This window comes from Pseudophryne corroboree, chromosome 2 (assembly GCF_028390025.1).
Source record: "Pseudophryne corroboree isolate aPseCor3 chromosome 2, aPseCor3.hap2, whole genome shotgun sequence".
Classification (NCBI taxonomy): Eukaryota; Metazoa; Chordata; class Amphibia; order Anura; family Myobatrachidae; genus Pseudophryne; species Pseudophryne corroboree.
In genome coordinates this window covers 834,921,863-834,940,427 of record NC_086445.1, presented here as the reverse complement: position 1 = coordinate 834,940,427, position 18,565 = coordinate 834,921,863, and the positions used below count along the sequence as shown (strand labels likewise).

Genomic DNA, 18,565 nt, shown 5'->3' with positions numbered 1-18,565 from the left:
GCACATAATCAAATGTGAAAATGAAATAACAAAAAAAAATATATTGTTAATTAAAAATAAAACCATTACGTTCTTGGTGAATAATAATGAAAATAGCACATTTTATTTAAAGGTGTAATCCCAGTGATTGCACCAAGTTCATAAATATGTAGTTGCCAGGGACCCATAACTTAAAAAAATGTTGGTCCTATTTAATTGTCTTTGTGTTGGATCCACCTGGTGGGACCCACCCCCACCCAGAGACAAATAAGTCTCTTTAGTCACAGTCTCAGTCTCTTTAGGCACCTTTCATCCACCACTCAGAAATGGCCAGCACTCTCCCAAGACATTTCTGATACTGTGCGTCTCAATCACAACAGCGCCTTTGTGTGTACACATTGTGTAACACCCGCACCACAGGAGTCTTTAGGGATTTTCACAGACACATTCATACTTCCCAACTTTAATATCTGGAGCAGCGGGACAGTTCTGCGCGGCTTTGTGCGCCTGCCCGAAAAGGGGGGGTGTCCTCTGTAAAAGGGGGATGTGGCTTTGTGGCAATGCCGTGACCGCCTGCCACATCTCCCTTTATCTTCACAGTGGGGGCACGGCCAATGCTCTGTGAGCTGCTGGCATGCCCCCAGTCCCTCTTATCTCTTGTGAAGGGACGCTGAGCGCATCCGCACAAAGTCTATTCACTGCTGCTCTGCTAAGAGCATAGTGACAGGAGCATCCCAAATGCCCCAAACACCACCGCTGGACACTGTTGCCCGATGGTGGGACAGCAGGACAGTCCCCCAAAAATTGGACTGTCCCGTGAAAATCGGGACAGTTGAAAGGTATGCACATTGCATCTCTATTGATTGCAGCTCTGAATCAGTCCCAGAATGTGTCTGGTGCGAGTTTTGATGATGTAACTGATGGTTGCGTCTAAAGATGCGCCAAGCAGTGTTTCAGCATCAATAGAGCGTCTTAGTCCTTGCACATTCAGATACATGGCGGCACACCAGGGAAGGGCTTGTAGTAGTGTTAAGCATAAAGTCACAGATGTATTTTAGCAAAAGACACACGGACAAATGCCACTGTATCTGACTCCAATATTTCATTACTATATGTACATATATTATAATATCATTTTTGCCCACATTCAGAATACTTTTCCCCTCTTCTCGTTTTGGTCTTCTTACAGGCAACCAGAATTAATTATGAAACACAGTTATGACCTTTAAATGTTTACAAACAGTAAGTACTGTGGAAATGACTGCTGTATGGGGAAGTGTCAGCTAATACTACAGGCTATAACAAATACTACAACAAAGCAGAAAGTACCGGGGCTGCAAGTGAAGGCTGGGAAGGCTGCATACGGCCCTATGGCTGCCTATTTCCAACAATGTTCTACAACAAAGGACATTTTGTTATACAGAGCAATAGTCTTTAATACCCCTACTAATCAAGTAAATACCTGCTTTCATTTGGCCAGTCTCACAAATATTAACATCTGTAAAAATGCATTTCATTTTATGCCTTATTTGAACGTGTATCTGCTTCCATTATGTGCTATTTTACCTACAGTAACTGGCTTTTGAGACATATTACAAAATAACATAAATTGTAGACTATTGTGTGGCTGGTTGGTAATACTGAGCACATAAGCACTTATTCCTGCAATGAGCTGCTTCTTTGGATATTATATCTAGGTATTTAATATCAGCATTTAAGGAGAATTTGCTTCCTGTCAGTGGGGTTAGAGGTGAGTATCTTGTTGGTTGCCTATTGTCCATCACTGACTGAAGCTTCCTGTGCTATTTTTGTTTGCAATGTTTTCTTTCATACTCACCCCTACCACTGTCTTTTCACATTAAGAACTCCTACAGTACGTGTGGGTGTAATGACAAAAAATGCTAGCTAAAGTGCAAGCAAACCTTGTTCTTTGTCCTCTCTGTAACAGTGCGTTAGAAGGACTTTTTGTAAACATGGCTCAAAGCCATGGGAATGAGGATTCCTAAGTAACTATTTTACTTTATTAAGCATTATGACTTCTAATTGCTGAAGATGATGTTGCAATTTGAAGTGCAGTGAAGCAACTGATTGTCAGAAAAATGGGTGTGTGCATCTTTATTCACTTACATTAGTTTTTACATAAAAAAAGAATTTTGCACATCTGTAGATACATACAGTATATCTCAGCCAAAATTACTTTAGACAGTATTTTGAAACAAACATTTAAGCCATAGTTGCAAACCCTCCCGCATGGTATGGGAGACCCCCGTTTCAGTGTGGAGTTTCCCACTACCCTAGATTGTAAATTGCATCCTTGGATTCTTCACTGCAGCTCAACTCTGCCTGCCAGGGGGGAACTAAGGAATTTCTGGTCAAGGACAGTGATTTGTTGATGCTCAGTAGCCCTTACTGTTCACTCTCAGAAGCCCCTCGTTCGTCCCCAGGCAGGAAAGAACACAGCCTGCTGACCCCTATGTGACAGCAGTCTTCTTAGCTCAGTGTTTGCTTCCACTGCTAGTGTGAGCTGTGGCTGCCGGTAAGAATTTTTATTAGTAATCTTTAGTTAAACACACAAAAAGGACAAAAATGATTAAATCTGTTTTGTTTTGGGGGATTGTCAGCAAGAGATAGTCACTTGTAAGTAAGGGGTCTATGTACTAAAGAGAGAGAGAGAGATAAAGCTGATGGAAATATGGTACCAGCCAATCAGCTCCAAACTGCTATGTTAGAGGCTGTGTTCGAAAAATGACAGATAGAAGCTGGTTGTTTGATAAAATGTTAGTGCAATTTTACATCAAATCATACAGGTAGATATCAATTGGAAAATTGCATTTTACGAAGAATCAAGTAACGATCAAGCAGAACATTCTTTACAGGTGGATTAAGAAAAAAAAGGAGGTGAGGAGACAGAAGAAAGTAGTGAGTGAAGGAGAGGGGTGGAGTGTTAGTAACGGGGAGATGGCGGTAGGTAGGGTGGGTGACTTGTCAGTAGCTGTATAAAACAGAAAATTGCAAGGTACAAGCGTGAGTCTCATGATAAGAGATCCATGGAGACCAGATACTAGTGAATTTGTGTGGGCACTCATTCAGGGAACTGGTGATATGATCTGAATGATACAGTAGGTGTGCCCGATCGAGTTATGTAGAGATGAGGAAGGGCGGGTCTACTGTCTTCCAGCAAGATGCAGTGGCACAGTTAGCCGTATTAAGCATGTGCCAAATAAGTGCTTGAGTAGTTCTATCACATTCGGAAAGTGCTATAGTAGCATAAAGTATGAGATGCAGTGTGTGAGCGGGTTAGTAACTACTTTATCTCCATCCACTTTATCTCTCTAAGGCTTAGGGGGAGATGTACTAAGCCTTGAAAAGTGATACATTTCATGGTGATAAAATACCAACCAATCAGCTGCTAACTGTCATTTTTCAAACCCAGCCTGTAACATGGCAGTTAGGAGCTGATTGGCTGGTATGTTATCACCGTGAAATGTATCACTTTTCAAGGCTTAGTACATCTGGCCCTCTGTACGTAAACCCCTAAGGAATCTATGTACTAAACTTTGGAGAGAGCTGAAGTGGACTGAGATAAATTACCAGCCAATCAGCACCTAACTGCCATGTTACAGGATGTCTTTTAAAAATGACAGCTGGTTGGCTGGTATTTATCTTCATCCACTTTATCTCTCTCCAAGGCTTAGTAAATAGACTCCTAAGTCTGTAATTTCTTATCATACACAGGAGCAACCCCAGAGACAAACATGACCCTGCCCTGAAAGTGGGGATCCCATATATTGTCCAGGAGCTGGGGGTGGTGGATGTGTGGAGGGCGTGCCATCCTTTAGAACGGGATTATACATGTTTGTCAGCTGCACATGGCATGCTCTCCTGCATTGACTACCTTCTACTGTTGGAACATGTTTTTCCCAGGGTTTTAGACTCTAACATCGAATCCAGCCACCTATCTGACCATGCGTTATGCTGGATGAAGATCTCGGTTACCACGGACAGAGGTCCTATCAGGCAGTGGAGGATTCCCTCCCATTTATCCAACTCCCTGAAGTTTCGCAATATGTTGGAGGCGGCTTGGATTGACTATAGAGATCACAATTTAGAGTATGCCACGGCTCAACCATTGTTATTTTGGCAAGCCGCTAAATCGGTTGTAAGGGGTCAAATTATTTCATATTGTAAACAATTGGGGGCAGCTTACTTGGCGGCACAAAGGAAGCTTACAGAGGTCTAAGGAAGCTTACAGAGGTCTCCAGGAATTTAAACGTACACCTACTCGTGCTACCAAGGCGGCCTATTACCAGCAAAAAAGTCTGTTTGATAATGTAATGTTCAATATGGAGGCTAAGTATACCTCTTATAAGGATGCTATGTTCCATAGGCATGGTAATCAATCGAGTAGACTTCTCTTTTGAGAGGTCGTCGTTCTCCCATCGCCATTAAGGCTTAGCGCAATGACACCAGTAGTCTAACTAGATCCATCAAGTGTAACACTGATACCTTTCGATCCTTTTATGCTCAGCTGTATTCAGAGCCAGTCATTGATGAGGAAAAAAAGGAGGACTTTTGGTCTACAATTCAGTTACCACAATTGTCGGAGGACCAGGCTTTCTCCTTGTTGTCTCCCATTACGTCTTAGGAAATTGGATCCGTAATTTCAAAGTGAAATCTAATAAGGCCCTGGGCCGGATGGGTTTTCAAACGAATTCTATCAAATTTTCTCTTACGTCCTAGAGGATGCTGGGGACTCCGTAAGGACCATGGGGATAGACGGGCTCCGCAGGAGACATGGGCACCAAGAAAGAACTTTAGGTATGGGTGTGCACTGGCTCCTCCCCCTATGCCCCTCCTCCAGACCCCAGTTTATTACTGTGCCCAGAGGAGACTGGGTGCATTACAGGGAGCTCTCCTGAGTTTTCCTGAAAAGAAAGTATTTGTTAGGTTTTTTATTTTCAGGGAGCCTGCTGGCAACAGACTCCCTGCAGCGAGGGACTGAGGGGAGAGAAACAGACCTACTTTAATGTTAGGCTCTGTTTCTTAGGCTACTGGACACCATTAGCTCCAGATGGAACGGAACGCAGGTCTCACCCCGCAGTTTGTCCCAGAGCTGGGTCATTAGCGCTGGGTGTGTGCTGGCATACTCTCTCTCTGTCTCTCCAAAGGGCCTTTGTGGGGGAACGGTCTTCAGATAAGAGGTTTCCCTGAGTGTGTGGTGTGTCGGTACGCGTGTGTCGGCATGTCTGAGGTAGAAGGCTTTCCTACTGAGGAGGTGGAGCAAATGAATGTGGTGTCTCCGTCGGCAACACCGACACCTGACTGGGTGGATATGTGGAATGTTTTAAGTGCTAATGTAAATTTATTGCGCAAAAGGTTGGACAAAGCTGAGTCCAGGAATTATGCAGAGAGTCAGGCCCTGCCTGCCCCTATGTCGCAGGGACCCCCGGGGTCTCAAAAGCGCCCACAATCCCAAATAGTAGACACTAATACCGACATGGATTCTGACTCTAGTGTCGACTACGATGATGCAAAGTTACAGCCAAAATTAACTAAAAGTATTCAATATATGATTATTGCAATAAAGGATGTTTTGCATATCACAGAGGAACCCCCTGTCCCTGACACGAGGGTACACATGTATAAGGAAAAGAAACCTGAGGTAACATTTACCCCTTCTCATGAGCTGAACGAGTTATTTGAAAGGGCATGGGAATCTCCAGACAAGAAACTGCAAATTCCCAAAAGGATTCTTATAGCGTATCCTTTCCCGACCAAGGACAGGATACGGTGGGAATCCTCCCCAAGGGTAGACAAAGCGTTGACACGCTTATCCAAAAAGGTAGCACTGTCATCCCAAGATACGGCTACCCTCAGGGATCCTGCTGATCGCAAGCAGGAGGCTACATTAAAGTCCATTTACACACACTCGGGTACCTTACTCAGACCGGCGATAGCGTCGGCTTGGGTTTGTAGCGCTGTAGCGGCGTGGATAGATACCTTATCGGCGGAATTGGATACCGTGGATAAGGATACCATTTTATTAACCCTGGGTCATATTAAAGATGCTGTCTTATATATGAGGGATGCTCAAAGAGACATTGGCCTACTGGGTTCTAGAGTCAACGCTATGTCGATTTCTGCTAGACGAGTCCTATGGACCCGGCAATGGACAGGTGATGCCGACTCAAAGAGGCATATGGAGGTTTTACCTTACAGGGGTGAGGAATTGTTTGGGGAAGGTCTCTCGGACCTGGTCTCCACAGCTACGGCAGGTAAATCAAATTTTTTGCCTTATATTCCCTCACAGCCTAAGAAAGCGCCACATTATCAAATGCAGTCCTTTCGGTCAAATAAAAACAAGAGAGCACGAGGATCGTCCTTTCTTGCCAGAAGTAAGGGCAGAGGGAAAAAGCTGCCAACCACAGCTAGTTCCCAGGAGCAGAAGTCCTCCCCGGCCTCTACAAAATCCACCACATGACGCTGGGGCTCCGCTGAGGGAGTCCGCCCTAGTGGGGGCACGTCTTCGACTTTTCAGCCACTCACAGGTGGATCCCTGGGCAATAGAAACTGTTTCCCAGGGTTACAAACTGGAATTCGAAGAGGTGCCTCCTCGCCGGTTTTTCAAATCGTCCCTACCAGCTTCTCCCCCAGAAAGGAAGATAGTTTTAAATGCAATTCAAAAATTGTGTCTTCAACAGGTGGTGGTCAAAGTTCCCCTGCTTCAACAAGGGAGGGGGTATTACTCAACCCTATTTGTAATCCCGAAACCGGACGGTTCGGTCAGACCCATTTTAAATTTAAAATCCTTGAACCTATACTTGAAAAGGTTCAAGTTCAAGATGGAATCGCTCAGAGCGGTCATCGCCAGCCTAGAAGGGGGGGGGATTTTATGGTATCCCTGGACATAAAAGATGCATACCTTCATGTTTCCATATATCCACCTCATCAGGCGTACCTGAGATTTTCGGTACAGGATTGTCATTACCAATTTCAGAAGTTGCCGTTTGGGCTTTCCACGGCCCCGAGGATTTTCACCAAGGTAATGGCGGGAATGATGGTGCTCCTGCGCAAGCAGGTGTTAGGCGCCGAGGGTCCGCTCGTCAGTGCGGCCGGCGCCTAGCAACGGGGACGCCACTGTCGGATCGTGTTCCCCGTTGCTGGGTCTAAGTTTATATCATCACTGGTTTCCTGGCTGTGTAGCATGCAGCTGCACGGCATGTTGTAATTATCACTCATCTGTTTTCCTGGCCATGCAGCTTGTCAGCTGCATGGCATTTAATCCAATCAGCCTCCAAACAGCTGATTGGAAGACTCTCTGTTAAAAGCACTCCCAGGACTCCTCACAGACGCCGGTGATAGCTTCCTGTTTGCCTGATTCTGATGCAGAGAGAGTTCCCAGTCCCGGTCTGTTCGTTTGTTCCTGTTCTCAGTGATCCTGTACTCGGAAGTTACCATCTGTTCCTGGAGTCTGATCGAGCACCTTTAACATCTGGTGGCGTTCGTGAGTCGCGGCGCAGCCGTGTGTTGCGGCTTGTCCGCTACTATTTATTATTGTGTTTATTTTGAGTTCTGGAGCTTTGCGGAGGATTCCGCTTCCACAAGATCCACTCTGGTGTCCAGCGGTGCCGGATAGGAGTGTCGGATCCGTGGATCTTTGGTTGTCCTTTTCCCTGGCGGCTAGTCCGCACATACCTTTTGATTTAGTTTAGTTAGCTTGTAACCCCTGGCTTGGTTGCTTAGTCAGAGGGCCCCTTGTTATCACCCTGTCTCGGACTTCCCCTTGTCTCCCATTAAGACCTGCGGGGGCATCGGGGTTGGGCAGACATAATCCGCCCTTCGAACGCGGCTGCCATGGGCTCAAGCAACCATAGTCTCGCAGGGGATTTCTGATAACACGGGCGAGACAACGGAGTTAGGGCGCCAGGGGTTACTAGGCTCTCCAGCTCCCACAACCTGTGTTTCATTCCTGTACTCAGATCTCTGCCATAAGATCTTCTCCAGTCTGGAGTACAGGAATCGTAACATTATCACCGGCCAGACAAAAGAAAAAATTTTCAACAGGAGTTAATTTTTTCACTTATCCAGTTGGGAGAATTTTGTCGGCCTCATGAATCCCACCGGTGTTGGGCCAAATCCTGGCCAGTTTTTGGTTAGTCAGATTCAGGAACTTACCCAGATGGTTCAGGATCTGTCCCTCCGGGTGAGCTCACAGGAAGATCTGTTACGGACTTCCCCGAGGGTCATCCCTGAACCAAAAATGCATCTGCCTGACCGTTTTTCTGGGGATAGAAAACAGTTTTTTAATTTTAAAGAGTCTTGTAAACTGTATTTTCGTTTAAGACCAGTTTCCTCAGGTACGGAGGCTCAGCGGGTTGGAATTATAATTTCTCTGCTTCAGGGGGATCCTCAGACCTGGGCTTTTGGTTTAAAGACAGACGATCCGGCCTTATCGTCTGTAGACGCCTTTTTGAAATCTTTAGGGCTATTGTATGACGACCCTGATAGAGAGGCATCCGCAGAAAGTCAGTTGCGTGCTCTAAGACAGGGTAGGAATCCTGCAGAGAATTATTGTACAGAGTTTCGCCGTTGGTCGAACGACTGTGGCTGGAATGATCCTGCCCTGCGCAGTCAGTTTCGCCTCGGCTTATCTGAATCTATAAAAGACAGCCTCCTTCAGTATCCCTCTCCTGAGAACCTTGATAAACTCATGGAGCTCTCTATTAAAATAGATCGTAGGCTCAGAGAGCGGAGGACTGAGAAAGGGGCATCTGTAGTTTCTTTTCCCTGTGTTTCTTCCGTTCCGGTAGACATGGAGGAGCCTATGCAGATTGGTCTCTCCAAATTGTCTCCGGAAGAAAGAACCAGGAGGCAAAATTCTGGTCTGTGTTTGTACTGCGGAGGTAAGGGACATTTTGCCCGTAGTTGCCCAAACAAGTCGGGAAACTTCCTGACCAAGTGAATAGTGAGGGGGTTCACTTTGGTCTACAGCTCATCTCCTCAAATAATTCACTATTGGTTCCTGCTAAAGTTTCTTATGACAGCCTCTGTTCCTCGGTCTCTGCTTTTGTGGACAGTGGAGCTGCAGGAAACTTTATGGACTTAACATGGGCCAAGGCCTTAGGTATTCCTCAGTTAACCTTAAGTAGGTGTATCACCATGCATGGTTTAGATGGGAGTCCCTTATCCAATGGGGTTATTTCTCTATGTACACCTCCTGTTTTGCTCTCGGTGGGAGCTCTACATTCTGAAAAGATTGAGTTTTTTCTTACCCATTGTCCAGCAGTTCCTGTGGTTCTGGGTCACCCTTGGCTGGCCTTTCATAATCCCATCATAGATTGGCAGTCTGGGGAGATCCTACAATGGAGTACCATCTGTGATAAAGAATGTATTACACTTCCTATCCGAGTAGCTGCTGCCAGGTCCGCACATATTCCTGGAGAATACCAAGATTTTTTGGATGTGTTTTCCAAGGGCAATGCGGATATTTTGCCTCCCCATAGGCCTTATGATTGTACCATTGAGTTAATTCCTGGTGCCACGTTGCCTAAAGGAAGGTTATATGCATTGTCTGGTCCTGAAACTGTGGCCATGAATGAGTATGTGAAAGAAAGTCTTGAGAAAGGGTTTATCAGGCCATCTAAATCCCCTTTAAGTGCAGGTTTTTTCTTCGTAGAGAAGAAGGATGGTTCCCTCAGACCCTGCATTGACTTTCGAGCCCTGAATAAAATCTCAGTAAAGAATACTTACCCTCTGCCTCTGATCTCTGTCCTCTTTGATCAGCTACGTTCGGCTGTTATTTTTTCTAAGATTGACCTGAGAGGAGCATATAATCTCATTAGAATCAGATCAGGGGATGAGTGGAAAACGGCATTCAGTACTCAATCAGGTCACTATGAGTATCTGGTCATGCCATTCGGCCTATCTAACGCTCCGGCAGTCTTTCAGGATCTCATTAATGATGTGCTCCGTGAGTTTCTGGGAAGATTCGTTGTGGTCTATTTAGACGACATTTTGATTTATTCTGACTCTATAGAACAACATGTTACCCAGGTGCGTCAGGTACTTAAGAAATTACGTGAAAATCACTTGTATGCCAAACCGGAGAAGTGTGAATTTCACGTCACGGAGGTATCCTTTTTAGGGTACATTATTTCCCCTCGGGGATTCCGAATGGAACCTAAGAAGCTCCAAGCCATCCTGAGTTGGGCGCAACCCACCAACTTAAAAGCAATTCAGCGCTTTTTAGGGTTTGCAAACTACTATAGAAGGTTTATTCACTCTTTCTCTGACATAGTTGCTCCCATTGTGGCACTCACTAAGAAGGGAGCAGATCCTACCAATTGGTCATGTGAAGCTAAAGTATCTTTTCAGGCCTTGAAACAAGCCTTTGTCTCAGCCCCTGTCCTTAGACATCCCAACCCAGAATTGCCTTTCATCGTTGAGGTAGATGCCTCGGAGGTTGGTGTAGGGGCTATCCTTTCTCAGAAGGATCCAGATTCCCTTGAGTTACATCCTTGTGCCTTTATGTCCAGGAAATTCTCATCTGCTGAATCCAACTACGATGTTGGTAATCGGGAGTTGCTGGCTATTAAATGGGCTTTTGAGGAGTGGAGACATTGGCTTGAAGGAGCGACCCATACCATTTCTGTTTTGACGGATCACAAAAATCTTCAATACATTGAATCAGCTAAGCGACTGAATGCCCGACAGGCTCGTTGGGCTTTATTTTTCACTCATTTCAAATTCATTATCACCTTCAGACCTGGTTCCAAGAATACCAAGGCAGATGCCCTCTCACGCAGTTTTCTTCCCGTTCAAGACAACAGTCTGGTTACTCTCATACTTCCGCCTTCAGTCATTCAGGCAGGTCTCACACAGGATGTTTTTTCTCAATTGAAGCTGCTTCAACATCAAGCTCCGGGAAATACTCCTGCTGGCCGTCTTTTTGTTCCTGAGTTTTTGAGAGCAACTGTTTTGGAGGAATTTCATGATAGCAAAGTTGCAGGGCATCTGGGAGTCGCTAAAACTTTTGAATTGGTATCCCGCTCAGTGTGGTGGCCTGGTCTTTCTAAAGACATTAAAGAGTTTGTTGTTTCGTGTCAGGTCTGTGCACAGCATAAAGTTCCCCGTTCTTTGCCTATTGGTCAACTTATGCCATTGAATGTTCCCCTTAGACCATGGTCGCATATCTCCATGGATTTTGTGGTGGATCTCCCTCTGTCAGCTGGATGCACAGTCATATGGGTGGTAGTGGACCGTTTTAGTAAGATGGCTCATTTTATTGGTCTTCCCCGATTGCCATCTGCCCAGGGATTGGCAGTCTTGTTCCTCCGTCATGTTTTCAGACTCCATGGGTTACCCACTGATATTGTTTCTGACAGGGGTCCACAATTCATTGCACAGTTTTGGAAGTCTTTTTGTGCTTCGTTAAAAATGAAATTATCATTAACCTCCGGTTATCATCCACAATCAAATGGACAGACTGAGCGAGTGAACCAATCCTTAAAACAATATTTGCGTTTGTACTCGGCCAAACTCCAAAATGACTGGTCTGAGTTTCTTCCATTGGCAGAGTTTGCTTATAATAATGCCTGTCATTCCTCCACCAATGTGTCTCCATTTTTTGCAGTTTTTGGTTTCCACCCCAGAGCTAATTCATTTTTCCAACATTCCTCTGTCTCCTCTCTGGCCCTGACCTCTCATCTTAAACTTATTTGGAAAAAAGTGCACATAGCTCTCAGAAAAGCAGCTTTCAGGGAAAAAGATTTTTCGGACAGGTTCCGGCGGCCGTGCACTTTTAGAGTAGGAGACAGGGTGTGGCTGTCGACTCGCAATATCAAACTTCGACAAACCTCAGCCAGATTGGGTCCTAGATTTATTGGACCATTTTTCATTATCAAAAAAGTCAATCCAGTTGCTTTCCGGTTACAGCTACCAAAAACGTTACGGATCGGAAATACCTTCCATTGCTCTTTGCTCAAACCATATGTTTCATCTAGCAGATTTCCTCGTAAAAAACCTCAGGGGAGATCACCAGTTAATGTACAGGGTCAGCAGGAGTTCGTGGTTGAGAAGGTTCTCGATTCCAAGTTGTCCCGGGGTCGGCTTTATTTTTTGGTGCATTGGAGAGGTTATGGTCCTGAGGAAAGGTCGTGGGTCCTAGATGAGGACCTTCATGCCCCAAGGCTCAAAAGGGCATTTTTTCAAGAATTTCCTCAGAAACCCGGATTTAGGGGTTCCTTGACCCCTCCTCAAGGGGGGGGTACTGTTAGGCGCCGAGGGTCCGCTCGTCAGTGCGGCCGGCGCCTAGCAACGGGGACGCCACTGTCGGATCGTGTTCCCCGTTGCTGGGTCTAAGTTTATATCATCACTGGTTTCCTGGCTGTGTAGCATGCAGCTGCACGGCATGTTGTAATTATCACTCATCTGTTTTCCTGGCCATGCAGCTTGTCAGCTGCATGGCATTTAATCCAATCAGCCTCCAAACAACTGATTGGAAGACTCTCTGTTAAAAGCACTCCCAGGACTCCTCACAGACGCCGGTGATAGCTTCCTGTTTGCCTGATTCTGCTGCAGAGAGAGTTCCCAGTCCCGGTCTGTTCGTTTGTTCCTGTTCTCAGTGATCCTGTACTCGGAAGTTACCATCTGTTCCTGGAGTCTGATCGAGCACCTTTAACATCTGGTGGCGTTCGTGAGTCGCGGCGCAGCCGTGTGTTGCGGCTTGTCCGCTACTATTTATTATTGTGTTTATTTTGAGTTCTGGAGCTTTGCGGAGGATTCCGCTTCCACAAGATCCACTCTGGTGTCCAGCGGTGCCGGATAGGAGTGTCGGATCCGTGGATCTTTGGTTGTCCTTTTCCCTGGCGGCTAGTCCGCACATACCTTTAGATTTAGTTTAGTTAGCTTGTAACCCCTGGCTTGGTTGCTTAGTCAGAGGGCCCCTTGTTATCACCCTGTCTCGGACTTCCCCTTGTCTCCCATTAAGACCTGCGGGGGCATCGGGGTTGGGCAGACATAATCCGCCCTTCGAATGCGGCTGCCATGGGCTCAAGCAACCATAGTCTCGCAGGGGATTTCTGATAACACGGGCGAGACAACGGAGTTAGGGCGCCAGGGGTTACTAGGCTCTCCAGCTCCCACAACCTGTGTTTCATTCCTGTACTCAGATCTCTGCCATAAGATCTTCTCCAGTCTGGAGTACAGGAATCGTAACAGCAGGGTGTCACAATTATCCCTTAGTTGGACGATCTCCTTATAAAAGCGAGATCACGAGAGCAGTTTTTGAACAGCGTGGCACTTACACTGAAGGTGTTACAGCAACACGGCTGGATTCTCAATATCCCGAAGTCACAGTTAGTTCCTACGACTCGTTTGACCTTCTTAGGCATGATTTTGGATACGGACCAGAAAAGGGTTTATCTTCCGATAGAAAAGGCCCAGGAACTCATGACTCTGGTCAGGGACCTATTGAAGCCAAAACAGGTGTCGGTGCATCACTGCACTCGAGTCCTGGGAAAGATGGTGGCATCTTACGAGGCCATTCCCTTCGGCAGGTTTCATGCGAGGACCTTCCAATGGGACCTACTGGACAAATGGTCCGGGTCACATCTACAGATTCATCAGTTGATCACCCTGTCCCCCAGGGCCAGGGTATCTCTCCTGTGGTGGCTGCAGAGTGCTCACCTTCTGGAGGGTCGCAGATTCGGCATTCAGGACTGGGTTCTGGTGACCACGGATGCGAGCCTCCGAGGTTGGGGAGCAGTCACACAGGGAAGAAACTTCCATGGTCTTTGGTCAAGTCAAGAAACTTGTCTTCACATCAACGTCCTGGAACTGAGGGCCATATACAACGCCCTTCGTCAAGCGGAGACTTTGCTTTGCGACCTACCGGTTCTGATCCAGTCAGACAACATCACCGCAGTAGCTCATGTAAACCGCCAAGGCGGCACAAGGAGCAGAGTGGCAATGGCGGAAGCCACCAGGATTCTTCACTGGGCGGAAAATCATGTAGGCGCACTGTCAGCAGTGTTCATTCCGGGAGTGGACAACTGGCAAGCAGACTTCCTCAGCAGACACGATCTACATCCAGGAGAGTGGGGACTTCATCAGGAAGTCTTCGCACTGATTGCAAGTCAGTGGGGCCTGCCCCAGATAGACATGATGGCGTCCCGCCTAAACAAAAAACTACAGAGGTATTGCGCCAGGTCAAGAGACCCTCAGGCGGTGGCAGTGGACGCCCTAGTGACACCGTGGGTGTTCCAGTCGGTCTATGTGTTTCCTCCTCTTCCTCTCATCCCCAAGGTGTTGAAAATAATAAGAAAAAGAGGAGTACAGACAATTCTCATTGTTCCGGATTGGCCGCGAAGGGTCTGGTATCCGGATCTGCAGGAAATGCTCACAGAAGATCCGTGGCCTCTTCCTCTAAGACAGACAACAGGGGCCCTGTCTATTCCAAGACTTACCGCGGCTGCATTTGACGGCATGGTGGTTGAACGCCGGATCCTAGCGGAAAAGGGCATTCCGGATGAGGTCATTCCTACTCTGATAAAGGCTAGGAAGGACGTGACAGCTAAACATTATCACCGTATATGGTGAAAGTATGTTTCTTGGTGTGAGGCCAGGAATGCTCCTACAGAAGAATTCCATCTGGGCCATTTCCTTCACTTCCTACAAACTGGAGTGAATTTGGGCCTGAAATTAGGCTCCATTAAGGTTCAGATTTCGGCCCTATCCATTTTCTTTCAGTAGGAATTAGCTTCTCTCCCAGAAGTACAGACTTTTGTGAAGGGAGTGCTGCATATTAAGCCTCCTTTTGTTCCTCCGGTGGCGCCTTGGGACCTTAACGTGGTGTTGAGTTTCCTTAAGTCGCACTGGTTTGAACCACTTAAAACAGTGGAATTAAAATATCTCACTTGGAAAGTGGTCATGTTGTTAGCCTTGGCTTCGGCTAGGCGAGTGTCGGAATTGGCGGCTTTGTCTCATAAAAGCCCCTATCTGGTTTTCCATATGGATAGAGCGGAATTGCGGACCCGTCCTCAATTCTTGCCTAAGGTGGTTTCGTCTTTTCATATGAACCAACCTATTGTGGTGCCTGTGGCTACGCGGGACTTGGAGGATTCCGAGTCCATTGATGTGGTCAGGGCTTTGAAAATTTACGTAGCCAGAACGGCTAGGGTCAGAAAAACAGAAGCACTGTTTGTCCTGTATGCTGCCAACAAAGTTGACGTTCCTGCTTCAAAGCAGACTATTGCTCGCTGGATCTGTAACACGATTCAGCAGGCTAATTCAACGGCTGGATTGCCGCTACCAAAATCGATTAAGGCCCATTCCACTAGGAAGGTGGGCTCTTCTTGGGCGGCTGCCCGAGGGGTCTCGGCATTGAAATTGTGCCGAGCTGCTACTTGGTCGGGTTCAAACACCTTTGCAAAGTTCTACAAGTTTGATACCCTGGCTGAGGAGGACCTCATGTTTGCTCAGTCGGTGCTGCAGAGTCATCCGCACTCTCCCGCCCGTTTGGGAGCTTTGGTTTAATCCCCATGGTCCTTACGGAGTCCCCAGCATCCTCTAGGACGTAAGAGAAAATAAGATTTTAAACCTACCGGTAAATCTTTTTCTCCTAGTCCGTAGAGGATGCTGGGCGCCCGTCCCAGTGCGGACTAAATCTGCAAGACTTGTATATAGTTGTTGCTTACATAAGGGTTATGTTACAGTTTTCATCAGTCTAGGTCTGATGCTGTGTTGTTTCATACTGTTAACTGGTTCGTATATCCCTAGTTATACGGTGTGAATGGTGTGGGCTGGTATGAATCTTGCCCTTGGATTAACTAAATCCTTTCCTCGTACTGCCCGTCTCCTCTGGGCACAGTTTCTCTAGCTGGGGTCTGGAGGAGGGGTATAGGGGGAGGAGCCAGTGCACACCCATACCTAAAGTTCTTTCTTGGTGCCCATGTCTCCTGCGGAGCCCGTCTATCCCCATGGTCCTTACGGAGTCCCCAGCATCCTCTACGGACTAGGAGAAAAAGATTTACCGGTAGGTTTAAAATCTTATTTTATCTTCTAATATTCAGATTCTTTAACTGCAGTGTTTAATACTATTCTCACTGGATGCACTCCCCCACAATACTTTAATTCTGTTATTCTTAGAATACTGCCCCAGCCAGGACGCGACCCTGACTTACCTAGCTCCTACCGTCCTATCTCTTTACTGAATATGGACTATAAAATATTTACTAAAATAGTGTCCAATAGATTAAAACTGCTTTTGCCTCACATCGTACACCCTAATCAATCCGGTTTTATTTATGGCCGTCAATCAGTGGTTAGTATTAGAAAAATTATTTCTATAATACAACATTTGGAGGATTCGAGTTTGCATCGAGGATAGGGCTGTTTTATCATTAGACGCTGAGAAGGCCTTCGACCTTATTACTTGGAACAACCTATTTGAGGCATTACGTAGAGTTGGAGCCCCGGACGGGTTCATCCAATTACTGACTAACTTATATTCTAATCCTGCCACACAGGTCATCGGTAATGGCTATTTATCACCTCCCTTTTATATTTAGAGGGGCACTCACCAGGGGTGTCCTCTATCCGCACTACTTTTTGCAGTAGCAATGGAACCCCTGGCACTTGCCCTTAGGGACTCCCCTTTATTTTGGGGTATTCCAGTGGGAAAGTTAGAGGCGAAACTCGCGTTATTCGCCGATGACATGTTATTGTTCATATCCGACCCAAAAGACTCTATTCTGGCTATAATAGACCTGATTGAGCAGTTTGGCACCTTTGCCGGTTTTCGGGTGAATTATTCTAAATCAGAACTTCTGCCTCTTACTGGAAACCTTTTGGAGTATAGCACCCACCCTATTCTGTCACAATTTCCGTTAGTGTCATCCTCCCTTTAAAACTTAGGAGTCAGACTTCCCAAAATGTTGCACACTCTGTATAAAGTGAATTTTGAACCGGTGATTGCCTCTATTGCTAAGTTATTGACAAATTGGATGACTTTGCCCCTTTCCCTGACTGGTAGAGCGGCCGTAATTAAAAGTATAGCTTTTCCTATGCTCTCTTATTTATTACAAATGTTCCCCATTGGCCTATTGAAAAAAGACATTCAACGAATTAACTCAATTTTTTCTACATTTCTTTGAGCTTGTAAGAAACCTAACATAGCATATCCCAAATTACAGTTACCACGTTCAGCTGGAGGCCTTAATATTCCGGACCTGGCAGCCTTTAGTAGCTCCGCCTCTTTCCGATACATCATTGGTTCTGGGGTCGTTCAATTTTTGTGAATTTTGAATTATAGGTGGAGTTGATGACTCCCTATTCCCCAGGTGCATTGCTACATTCCCCGAGAAAAGATATACCCAATAACATATTGTCAAACATTTTATTTAAGCACACTTATAAGTCTTGGTGGTTTACTAACAAGAAATTGGAGAGAAATCCATGCTTCTCACAATTCACTACTTTCTGGGGTAATCCTGCTTTTCGGCCTAGTCTAGATAATTCAGGTTTCCGGACATGGAAGGAGCTTGGCATTGCTTCTATCCGTGATGTCTTTGACCTAGGGGGCACTCTTATGCCCTTCTCGAGATGAAAAGATAAATTTAATTTGCATGACAAACAGTTTTATATGTATCTTCAGGCTCGTCACTTTGCTCAAGCATTGCCAGAGGTTATGTCATCAGGGGAAACGCCTAATACCATGGGTCCTCTTTTATCTTTTACACGTACTAATCTATACCGCTTAAAATTTTACTATTCTGATCTCCAAGTTGACAATGCCAATAAACTGGCAGCGCTCTTTGCTTGGTTGGAACTCTGATATTCTGAATTTTCCAACTGGGACTGAGATGTTGACGCATACTCAAATGTTATTCAAACACCTTCATTCTGCCTCCCTACAGAAGGTTTATTTTAAAACAATACATAGGGCTTATATGTCACTTGCTCAGCGGAGACATATGTTGCCCAGTGACTCTGGGTGTTGCCCGAAATGTACTGCGCACGGCGCCACCTTTTTCCATAGTTTCTGGCAATGTAGTAAGGTGGCTGTATTTTGGCACAAGATTGTTGGTTTCCTTAATCAGACATTTTCCCTGTCATTGGTTAAACACCCCTTAGCCTGCTTGTTACATGATTTCACGCCTTGGACCCTGGGCCCTGATAAAAAGAACCTGCTGCCTGTTTTACACGTCATATTAGCAGTTGCAAAGAAACTAGTTTTAAAATATTTGATAAAGCGTACTTCCTCTTCTCTGACAGATGCTAAAAATATGCTTCTTCACATTATTTATTTTGAAAGAAGAGCCACCCTCCCTGATATTGAGAGAGGTGTTTTCTGATTTAACAAAAAGTGGGGATGCTATGGGGTATATTCAATTAAGGTCGAAACTGTCGTCTTGTCGAAAAGACGGCATTTTTTTTTACTTTTTCAGGTCAGTAGAGGTTCAGGCCCCAGCATTTTTATTCGACAAGTGGGGGAATTCGACTTGTCGAATAGTACGTGAATCGGCGGTATAGCTGCCGATTCACGTGCTTCTGAGGGAAACGGGGCCAAATTCAACAGGTTTTGGCC

At 45.9% G+C, this 18,565-nt stretch overlaps 1 protein-coding gene across 2 annotated transcripts in view; it reads left to right on the top strand.

Moving 5' to 3' along the window:
* Positions 1-18,565, top strand: part of SH3KBP1 (SH3 domain containing kinase binding protein 1) — a 677,269-nt gene that overhangs the window by 33,144 nt on the left and 625,560 nt on the right. Inside the window, exon 2 of one of the 2 annotated variants that reach the window (XM_063955734.1) lies at positions 1,169-1,221. The exons of the other annotated variant lie outside the window; for it this stretch is intronic. Coding sequence (XP_063811804.1) covers positions 1,209-1,221 — 13 coding nt within the window. The 5' untranslated portion in view covers positions 1,169-1,208. The remainder of the gene's footprint in view (positions 1-1,168; positions 1,222-18,565) is intronic. 2 annotated transcript variants of the gene reach the window in all.